Here is an 11,132-nt window from a genome sequence, read left to right as displayed (position 1 = left end):
CACTCAGCACACGCTCCTTCACACACGGACCTCATCACATCCACACTCACTCAGCACACGCTCCTTCACACACAGACCTCATTACATTCACACTCACTCAGCACACACTCCTTCACACACGGACCTCATTACATTCACACTCAGCACACGCTCCTTCACACATGTACCTCATTACATTCACACTCACTCAGCACACGCTCCTTCACACACGGACCTCATTACATTCACACTCAGCACACGCTCACTCACACATGTACCTCATTACATGTCACAAGTACTCATTCACACTCATGCTCACACTTAAAAAGTCATTCTGACTTACATGCATATATAGTCACACAATCACTTACACACATATACAAGCACATGATCACTTATTCACATTTATACGCATATACAGTCACACAATCACTCGCTCACACACACTTACACGCATCCACAGTCACATAATCATTCGCTCATTCACACTTACACACATACAGTCACATAATCGCTCGCTCACTTACACACACACAGTCACACAATCGCTCATTCACACACACATACACAGTCACACAATCGCTCGCTCACACACACTTACACACATACAATCACACAATCGCTCCCTCACTCACACTTACACGCATCCACAGTCACACAATCGCTCGCTCATTCACATGCTCACATGTGCAGTCACATACTCATCCACACTCACACTCACCTATGTCTCATACTCACAATCACTGACTGGCCCACACCACTGCACACTCACACTTGATCACCTCACCTCATTCTCCTGCAGGCTTCGGTGTTTCTGCTACTTCAGTACCTGCCCCCTGGGGTCATTGCCATGGTCAACTTCCTGGGTCCCCTGCTGTTTGTATTCCTGGTCCAACTGGAGAACTACCCTCCCAACACCGAGGTCAACCTTACTCTCATCTGGTGAGTGCCACGCTTGGGGACTGAAAAGTGGGCAGTACGGGGATGGAGGGGCCATGTGTGTCCGCAGCCCTGGTTTAACTGCCTGGTGTCAGGAGTCTCTGAGCTGGGAGATGCCGCTCCTTCAGCACCAGGCCAGAACACACACCCTCGGGGAAGGAGCGCTGCGTCTCAAGTTTTTCAGCCCCTACCTCCAAGGAGGTGTCCTGGCAGGGTGCTGTACGATAAGCAGTGGACCACAGGTTGGTTTGAACCACAAGGTCGGCGGTTCAAACTCACCTGCCATTCCTCAGAAACTCTATACAAGGTCACTATGAGTTGGAACCAACTCGACGGCACTTCACAACAAAACAACCACCTCCAAGGAGGTATCCCTGGGTGGAAGAAAGACTTGGTGATCTGTTGGTCACAGCCTTGAAAAAGCCCACGGGGCAAACATGGGACTCCTTGAGTCAGTCACCTCAATGGCTACTGGTAACTAGTACGCCCAAAGAGTGTCACCAGTGTAGACCAAGCACTGGCCATTCAGAAGTACAGACCAGCGTTTTTGCAAAATGGTACACACAAGGCCAGAGCAGCCCCTGACCTGGATCGTGAGCTTTGTGGATCTGGTTCACAATGCCTGCAGCATGCAGAGTCAGACGCAAGTTCTCCTTCACCCCAGCCTCTGCTCTGTCTCATCTCTGCCCCCAGCACCCTCTTACACTCCTGAATCCAACTCAACTGCCTATTCAGACTCCACTTCCTGACATGATTGGCTTCCCTCCAAGCCTAACTGTATTTTACTGGGTTTTAAACTTTCGGTTTTGAATAAGTAGTCATGTATGCACATTGTAAAACATTCAAAGTGCTCAAAAGGATGTGAGATTACAGATAAATAAGTCCGCTCCTGCCCTGCATCCCAGTCTCCCTCAGTGAAACCACTTTTCCCAGCCATTCAACCCACATGCTATGGTTTCGGTTTTGGCCATCATACCTGTGTGACCCTGCTGTGTGTTTACCAAGTGGGCAGGGCACATGCAGGAGACTGTGAGTGGGCCAGATGTTAATAGCTGGTTGAGGAAAGGAAGGTAGGGATTCTTAAAGGTTAGTCCATTTCTGTATTGTATTTGTTGTGAGTTACTTGTGAAATTGATTCGGACTGGTGCTGAGCCCATGTATTTAGAGTGGAACTGCTCCCTAGGGTTTTGAGGCTGTAACTGTGCAGAAGCAAATCTCCAGGACTTTCTTCCTTGGTGGGTTTGACACCTTCAACCTTTGTGTCCTCCTGCTACCTACTTGTTTTGTGATTTGCCATCTGCCATCAAGTCGATGCCAACTAATGGTGACCCCTTGTGCCAGAAAAGAAATGTTCCCATGAGGCTTTCAAGGCTGTACTATGTCTTTGTCTCCTGCAAGTTTCTCTTGTCTGCCCGTCTGTCTCTGGGGCGGATGTAGGAGAGGGTGGTCAGACTGTCCAGTGTTTCCCAAACTGATTTAGAAACAGAATCTATTTCCCATGAATCACCTGGAGACCAAGGTTCTGGGGAATACACTTTGGGGAACACTACCAGGGTGGGAGTGAGGTTGGAAAGGGACTGGTCTTGCCCAGTATCTATTGGTGCTCCTGACACCGGCCCCTCTCCAGGTGTGTGGTGCTGAAGCTAGCCAGCCTGGGAATGTTCTCATTCTCGCTGGGCCAGACTGTGCTGTGTATAGGCACGAACACCACCAGCTGTGAGTCCTACGGTTACAACGCCTGTGACTACCAGGTGGGTGGCAGCTCCGTTGGGACCCGTCCCCTCTGTACTTCTACGTAAAGCCCCACCTCAAACCCTCCAGAGCCCTGTCCCTGCCCCCGAGTACCACCTAGGAGGACTGTAAACAGAGCTGCCCCACGCAATGACACACCTCCCAGAGACGTTGTCCAAACCACACTAGGCAGCCCCAAGTCAGCACTCAGTTTCCCAGCACCCATCCCATCCTCAAAGCTCTGTTTAACTTAAAAATTACATCTAACACCCCAAAGCATGCCAGTGGGCAGGGGAGGGGAGAGAAGGCGGGGGACCATGGATGGTGACTGTCCCCTCCTTTCCCACCTTTTGCACCCCAGTGCTGGGAGAACTCAGTGGGAGAGGAACTATACAAGCTGAGCATCTTTAATTTTCTCCTTACGGTGGCCTTCGCCTTCCTGGTCACCCTGCCTCGCAGGTAAACCATGGGAATCCCCCTGGGGGTTTGGAGAAGGTGGACACGTTTTGGGGTGCTTGGTAGCCACAGCCAGAGTGAGGCAGTGCACACGTATGTGCCATGGGTAGGTTTGGGGTGGGCCCAGCTGGATGTGATCCACCCGTGCCTGGTGGGTAGTAAATACTCCCTTCCCCCAGGCTGCTGGTGGAGAGATTCTCCGGCAAGTTCTGGGTCTGGCTAGACCGGGAGGAGTTCCTGGTACCCAAGAACGTGCTGGACATCGTGGCAGCACAGACGGTAACCTGGATGGGCCTCTTTTATTGTCCCCTGCTGCCTTTGCTCAACAGCATCTTCATCTTTCTCACCTTCTATATCAAAAAGGTGAGTTCCCGGGTGGGTCCCAGGATCAGGCAGAGCTGTGTCCCCTCTTGTTTCTCTGTGTCCCTTTGTAACTTCACATCGCCTGCTGTCATTTACTTCTCAGTACACCCTCCTGAGGAACTCCAAGACATCCATGCGGCTCTTCCGAGCCTCCAGTTCCACCTTCTTCTTCCAGCTGGTCCTCCTTTTGGGCCTGCTTCTAGCAGTGGTGCCCCTGGGCTACGTGATTAGCAGGTGAAGGAAAGGAAGCTGGTGGGCGGTGCTTGGTGTGGGCAGGGTCAATGCTGGTGGGCGAAGCTCTCCCCAGCAGTGACACCCCCTTCCTCGGATCCTCTCCCCAGTGTCCACTCATCCAGGGACTGCGGCCTTTTTGCCAACTACCGCGAGCCCTGGAAGGTGGTCCCGGAGCTGGTGGCCCTCCGCCTCCCACTGACCAGCCAGCGTGCCCTTCACTACCTCCACTCCCAAGCCTTCAGCTTCCCCCTCCTCATCCTGCTCAGGTGCCTGGCAGGGGGCAGGGAAGAGGGTGCAGGGGTGGGCACTCCTAACCAGACTAGGGAAGCCAAAGGAGGCAAGTGTCCCAGTTCCTCTGTGTCCGGGCAGTGCCCTTGGTCCACCTTCGTGATGAAGGGAGAGCTCCATGATCCCTGGTGGAACCAGCTCACCAGCCGAAGCTGTGGAGCCCGTCCTGCTGGTGGTGTTGTTACGTGCTATCCAGTCGGTACCGACTCATAGCGACCGTGTGCACAACAGAATGAAACACTGCCGGGTCCTAGGCCAACCTCACAATCGTTGCCACACTTGAGCCCATTGCTGCTGCCACTGTGCCAATCCATCTCACTGTGGGTCTTCCTCTTTTTCTCTGACTCTCCACCTCACCAAACATGAGATCTTTCTCCAGCAACTGGTCCTGCCTGACAATATGTCTAAGTGTGAGAGATGAAGTTTGACCATCCTGGCTTCCAAAGAGCACTCTGGTTGCACTTCTTCCAACACAGATCTGTATGTTCTTTTGGCAGCCCATGGCACTTTTAATATTCTCCTCCAACACCATAACTCAAAAACATCAGTTCTTCTACGGTCTTTCTTATTCATTGTCTTTCTCATGCATATGAGGTTATTGAAAATACAATGGTTTGGGTCAGGAGCACCTTAGTCCTTAAACTTAAATCTTTGCTCCTCAACACTTTAAAAAGGTCTTGTGCAGCAGATTTGCCTAATGCAATACTTCGTTTGATTTCTTGACTGCTGCTTCCGTGAGTGTTGATGGATGATCCTGATGGTGGGAGGAAAGAATGAGGGTCCTTGCTAAGACCCAGTGGGGAGAGGTCAGGGAAGCCGCCTGTGGTCCAGTGTGTGACCTTTGCTTCCCATCTGCCCCAAGCCTTGTCCTGACGGTATGCGTCTCCCAGTCCCAGGCCAACTCCAGGGCCATCCAGGGCCTCCAGAAACAGCTGATGTGGGTGAGTGTCAGAAGGCTGGACAGCTGGCAGGGCGGGGCCTCGGATTAGAGGTGGGAACTGGTGGGGCGGGGCCTCAGTCTGGGGCGGGACCTCTCCTAACACGAGCACGCGCCCGTCACAGCAAGTCAAGGAGAAGTGGCACCTGGTGGAGGATTTGTCGCGACTGCTGCCCGGGCCGGACCCGAGCAACTCTCCCGAGTCCCTTTACTCCCGAGCTTCGCGCCCGCGGTCCTTCTGTCCCGGATTCCCATGCCCGGGATCCCCGGGTTCCACTTCCCCTCGGCTGGGAGCCTCCCTCGGGCATCCGCCCGGGCCGCATTCCCCCTACCCCGGACCGCGTGGCGCCCAAGACCAAAACCCCGCCTACAGATTCCGCTTCCCCAGTGCCTCTGAGCCATAGCTGCCACCCTGCCTCCTCCAGGGCCTCCCAGCGCCAGGCCCACACTGCTGGCTGCTGGTGACCAACGCCCCCAACCCCCGAGACCCTCCTGGTCAGCGGGGTGCACATACCCAGAGAAGTTGGAAGAAAATAATGGGAACTTCAATTTTTTATCTCATTACTTTTATTTTCTGTGAATGTTTTATAATGTACATAATGTATTAATATTGTTATTTTTGAATACATTTTATAAATATGCTCAGAAGTTGGTTACTGGCAATCATAAGTTTGGAGACACCCCACACACACACACCTGTGGAAGGAGTGGCACACACGGTTACAAGCCTAAAGGTTGGTAGTTGGAACCCACTCATAGGTTCCCTGGTGATCTGCCTTTGGGAAGGCCACAGCTTTGAAAACCCTATACTGTCATTGTTATGTGTGGTCAAGTCAGTTCCAACTCACAGCAACCCTGTATAGGGTTTTCAAGACGAGGCTGGTGGGTTTGAACCGCTGACCTTGCAGTTAGCAGCGCAGTGCCACCCCAGGACCCATTGACAACCCTGTGGAGCAGTTTTAATCTGCACACACAGGGTCACCATGAATCAAATGAACTCCAAGGCAGCTGACAACAACCCCTTGTGTGGAGGGTCTGTGTACTTGTGTTGAGACCCGCTAACATATTACCTTTCAATTCTCCCAGTCTTCTGCTATTTGCCCTGTTTTTAGCTGCCATGGGATTGGCTTAGACTCCTTGTGATGACCCCGTGTGTCAACAACACATGGAAGGTTTACCCAGCCCTGCATCATTTTCACGGTCCTCAATGCACCCAGGGCCACGGTTGTAGCCACTGTGTATTTCCAGTGCCTTCAAACAGAGGGGGCTCATTTTTTCAACACAACATCAAACAATCATGGCTAATTTCCAGAAGCTCATCACCAGGCCTTTCTTCCTAGTCTTAGTCTAGAAGTGCTGCTGAAACCTGTCTATGCTGGTATTGGACAATCAGAGGCATACCTTCCAGCATCACAACAACACACAAGCCACCACAGACAGGTGGTGAAGTTGGCCCATCAGAGGTTAATAATGGGGCTAGGTTTGCAGAATCAGCGAGGCTAGCGCTGCGTTTGAACCGAGATACTCCCCTCAGAGTCGCCCTGTGCCTCCCCCAGCTCTCCCTGTCAGGATTTGTCCTCACCTTGTCACCTGAGGGCTCCTCTAGAGCAGAGGTCATGCCTTCTGCAGTGCTTGCCTGACCTACAAACACACACACACACAAACTGACCTCAAGGGACCTTGGGGGTACAGTGTCCTGTCCACTCTTGGAGGCTGCAGGATGCATGCACAGACTTGCATTGTATGAGAGCCGAGTGTGGGCGGTGCCAGGAGCAGTGGCCGCCTCATCCCGGACCTTGCAGGAGCATTTAAACCTCCCACTCCAAAGCTGTGGAGACCTGAAGTCCCACCCAGAGATGCTAATTTAACCAGGTGCAGCCCCGGAGCCCTGAGGAGCCCTGACGTCTGAAGGTTCCCAGTGACTCTCCCAGGCAGCCTGGTTAGAGAGATCCCAGCTGGGAGGTCAGGAGGCACCAGGTCACCCCCTGGGAAGCCTGGAGCCCCTCCAGGGACCAGCTCCTGAGGGGTCCTGCTCTGGACATGGGGCAGCCCTACCTGTCACCTGGGACTGAAAGCTTCTTCATCAGCCCTACCTATCACTGTCCCTACCTCTTATGCACTAGTGAGCTGTAAACGCATGCATTAAGCTAAACAGCTGGCTCTGGACTGCAAACCACGAGGTTGGCAGTTCAAACCCACCAGCTACTCTCGGAAGCCCTACAAAGTGTCACTATGAGTCAGAACCAACTCTAGTCACACAATAACAAACGCAGGCTGTGTTCGTTCTGGGGACTGACAATGAGGTAATGAGGGAACAGATATCGCTCTGTTCTCCGTGGGCAGAGGGCCACAGGCCTGGCAGATGAAGGGCAGCTCATGTTGTTAATTAGAAGTTTGGGATCAAAGAGAGGCCCTTGGACCCTCAGTATAGGCATTACCTGGAAACAGCCACCCCCACCCCACCCCACCCACCCCTGCCCAACCACTGCAACACTTTGCTGTCCCACCATACCCTTCAAATTTCAGTTCTACCCATGCCCCCACCCCCTTCGGCAGAAGTGAGAGCAGACCACGTGGGAGGGAATTTGCTAGAACTGCTGCTGCTGCTATACGCCCCCAAGTCAATTACAACGGTATCAACCCTTTATAGGGTTTCAGAGGCTGTAAGTGGTTAAAAGAGCAGACAGCCGCATCTTTCTTCTGCAGAGCAGCTGGTGGATTCAAACTGCTGACTTTGTGGTTACAACTCAATGAGTAGCCCAATAAAACTACCTAAGAGAAAACCCTGTTGTTCCCATTTAGGACTAGGATTTCTTTGTTATGTTAATATGGCAACATGGGTGTAGGGTGGTTCTGTGCTGTGAAGTTGTTTCTGACTCATAGCGACCCTGCACAGGGTTTGCAAAGCTGTAAATCTTTACAAGAGCAGAAAACCTCATCTTTCTCTTTCAGAGCGGCTGGTAGATTAGAACCGCTGACCTAGAAATTAGCAACCCGACTTGTACATCTTACTTAAATCAATCTCTTCTGAGATAGGAAAGAGCAAATTAAGCTAGCAACTGAGCGAGAGAGAAGCCTAGATGGGGGATGGAGATGCCACACCAGAGTAAGACCACCAAGGAAGCCAGACATCCAAGCTCAAAAGAGACAAGGACCTTCCCTAAGAGCAGGCAGAGACTAAAAGCCTTCCTTGCAAGCCCCAAATTCAGACGTGGAAACCATCTAACAATATCACTAATACAGCATGCAAGTGAAATTTTGTTAAAGATAATTACAAAATGATTGCCACAGTGCATTAATAGTGAAACTCCAGAAATTCAAGCCCGATTCAAAACAAGCATGTCTAACCAGGAATACCGTTACTGGCATCAGAGAGATCTTGGTTGAAAGCAGAAAATAAATACCAGAAAGATGTTCACTTGTGCTCTATTGACTATGCAAAGGTATTTAACTGTGTGGATTATAACAAACTATGGATAACATTACAAAGAATGGGATTCCAGAACATTTCACTGTGCTCACGAGGAACTTGTATATAGACGGAGAAGCAGTTGTTCAAACAGAATAAGGGAATCCTGTGTGGTGTAAAATCAGGACAGGTATGCGTCAGGGGTGTATCCTTTCACCATACTTATTCAATATGCACGCGCAGCAAAATATTCTGAGCTGTAGATAAAGGAGCCCTGATAGCATAGTGTCACTTTGAGAACTAAGGTGCACCTGGCCCAAGCCATGGTATTTTCAGTCACCTCACATTGGGCTGCTAACCTCAAGGTCAGCAGGTCTAATCCACTAGCAGCTCCATGGGAGGAAGATGAGACGTTCTGCTCTCAAAGATTTACAGCCTCAGAAAACCTGTACAGGGTTGTTGAGTCAGAACCAACTGGAGGAGACTTAACAGCAACATATGAATATGAAAGTTGGACAGTGACTAGGAAGACTGGAGAAAGAATTGCTGCATTTGAACTATCATAGCATGGACTGCCAGAAGAACAAACAGATGTGTTTTTAAAGAAGTCCAGTTAGAGTGCTCCTTAGAATCCAAGATGGTGAGACTGTGTCTCATACTTAGGACATGTTATTAGGAGGAATCACTCCCTGGAGAAGAATATCATGCTTGGTACAGCAGGGGGTCAGCGAAAATGAGATGGATTGACACAGTGCCAGCAACCAAGGGTTCAGATGTAACAATTGTGAGGATAGCGCAGCACCAGACAGTGTTTCGTTCTGTTATGCATCAGGTCACTGTGAGTCAGAACTGACTTAATGGCACCGATTTAATGGTCCTGGTATGGTATGGCGCTGCAAGATAATGCCCTGGACTGCAAGGTTGGTTTGAAAAGCAAGGTCGACGTGTCAAACTCACGGGTCGCTCCTAGGAAACCCTTTACAGGCTCCCTATGAGGCTGAACCCACTGGCGCTTAGCTTAACAACAGCAAGCTGCCAGGGGGCCTGCATCTCATCTTGTTTACACTATTAGCAAACTGTCCAATCCCTTTGGTGGGTCACAAGCATTACATTTGCATAGCCACACCCAGTCAAGTGGTGGGAGATAACAAAGGCTCTAGCTAGAAGAGCCACATTAAGCCATCCAATGCACTAGTGGGCTTGGCAGGTGGCAGGTTTTGCCGAGAGACAGCAGCTCCCACTGGAAGCAGAGACATCTTCCCTCCAGAAGGCCCCAAATGAGAGATCCCTGAACTGGTCAGCGAGGGTTGGCTAGTGCACTGGCCTGGGCTTCGGTGGAGCCAGGTTGTTCAGACACCTAGTCTGGGGCTGGTAGATGCCAGGGCCCACTGTGGAGTTGGCAGGTCGCAGACTCACAGATTGCCTCAGCTCTCTGTTCCAGGTTTTCTGTGCCCAATTCTGACAGCCCCACCTTGATCTGGCCCCCTGCCCCCTGCCACATGACTCTTGTACTCTCTGAGGTTTGGGGGCCCTGGGGGCCTCACTTCTTCCCAGACCCCATTAGATCTGCAACAGCAATGAGTGGAGCTATGACGTGACTTGGTCTGTTTCTGGTTGAGGGTGGCATGGGGCCCAGTCCTGGGAATGGTCTGGTCTTCAAGGCTTCCCCTGAGCTTCAGCCACTCAGAAAGGAACTTACTTGAACAGGGCAGTTGTTGCTCCTTCCTCCTCTTTGCTAATGTGATCCCCTTATCCATCTCCCCTGGAAACTCTTTAAGGACCCTTGGATGGTAAAACTAGTTAACACACTCAGCTCCTAACTTAAAGGTCTGAGGTTCTAATCCATCCAGAGGTACCTCGGAAGAAAGGCCGGGAAATCTACTTCTGAAAAATCATCCACTGAAAACCTTATTGAGTCGCTCTACTTGACTCTACTCCAACACATGTGGTATGACCTCGAGTCAGAATGGATTTGACAATACCAGGTTACTGGTGGTGACTTCAGGACAATCTCCCATCACAAGGCCACCTACTAGCAGCCTTAAGTCAACTGTAACCTCAATTGTCCTTTGCTATGTACCCTTCCCTAAACTTCTTCCACTTCCTGGGTGAGGGAGTGGGGGGGGGCTTGGAAGAGGGGGTGAAGGGAAGTGTGGGGGCAGAGTATGCTGCCCTGGGTCTATCTGGGCCTCTCTGTCCTGGAGTTAAGGCCCTAGGGTGCCTCCACCTCTGGTTATCTCTCATGTGCAGACACCCAGTCAGCAGGGAGGCAACCAAGCGCTGGGAAGCGCCTGTGAGCAGCGGCGGCAGAGTGGGTCCCACAAGGCAGCGGTATGGGCTTCCTTCCACTGCTCACCTTGGCTGTGCTGGGTAAGTCTCCTAGGGCCACCGTGGGAAGGGGTGCTGACAGGGATTTGAGGAGGTGGGCTTGAAGTGGGGGCTACTGGGACGGACGCACAGGAGACTGGGAAATGTGTGTGGGCTGCAGTTCAGACCCGCGGCTACTGCCTCGCTTGCCTCCCTGGGTCTCTGTTGACTCTTTGGGAAAATGGAGCAGAAATCTCGATGTCAAGGGACTCCCAGACTTCTGTAGTGGAGTCTTGGGGCCTCACTTAAGGTTCTTTAGGCTGTCTGCAACCTGGGGACAAGGGGAGAGAGTAGGGGAGGGACTGGAGGACCTTCATTTACCACCCTGCCCTCCCTTACAGCCACATACGGCTTCTCAGAGGAAGAGGAGACAGGTGAGTAGCCCACAAGTCCGGGGACCCTTTGTCAGAGCTCCTATGTGGGAGTCTT

At 51.6% G+C, this 11,132-nt stretch overlaps 2 protein-coding genes across 2 annotated transcripts in view; both read left to right on the top strand.

The window, feature by feature from the left end:
- The window catches only part of TMC8 (transmembrane channel-like 8), a 9,807-nt gene extending 4,476 nt beyond the window's left edge, over nucleotides 1-5,331 (top strand). Inside the window, exons 9-16 of the mRNA XM_006869658.1 lie at nucleotides 782-921; nucleotides 2,546-2,669; nucleotides 3,011-3,108; nucleotides 3,285-3,468; nucleotides 3,572-3,702; nucleotides 3,810-3,968; nucleotides 4,853-4,931; nucleotides 5,053-5,331. Of these exons, the coding sequence (XP_006869720.1) occupies nucleotides 782-921; nucleotides 2,546-2,669; nucleotides 3,011-3,108; nucleotides 3,285-3,468; nucleotides 3,572-3,702; nucleotides 3,810-3,968; nucleotides 4,853-4,931; nucleotides 5,053-5,331 (1,194 nt within the window). The remainder of the gene's footprint in view (nucleotides 1-781; nucleotides 922-2,545; nucleotides 2,670-3,010; nucleotides 3,109-3,284; nucleotides 3,469-3,571; nucleotides 3,703-3,809; nucleotides 3,969-4,852; nucleotides 4,932-5,052) is intronic.
- A 5,570-nt stretch (nucleotides 5,332-10,901) lies between these two features.
- Nucleotides 10,902-11,132, top strand: part of LOC102839871 (chromosome unknown open reading frame, human C17orf99) — a 10,382-nt gene continuing 10,151 nt past the window's right edge. Inside the window, exon 1 of the mRNA XM_006869657.1 lies at nucleotides 10,902-10,941. Within this exon, the coding sequence (XP_006869719.1) occupies nucleotides 10,902-10,941 (40 nt within the window). The remainder of the gene's footprint in view (nucleotides 10,942-11,132) is intronic.

This window comes from Chrysochloris asiatica, unplaced genomic scaffold (genome assembly GCF_000296735.1).
Source record: "Chrysochloris asiatica unplaced genomic scaffold, ChrAsi1.0 scaffold00132, whole genome shotgun sequence".
NCBI classification, from domain to species: Eukaryota; Metazoa; Chordata; class Mammalia; order Afrosoricida; family Chrysochloridae; genus Chrysochloris; species Chrysochloris asiatica.
The sequence above is the reverse complement of the archived record's forward strand: the minus strand, read 5'-3'. Positions and strand labels throughout refer to the sequence as shown.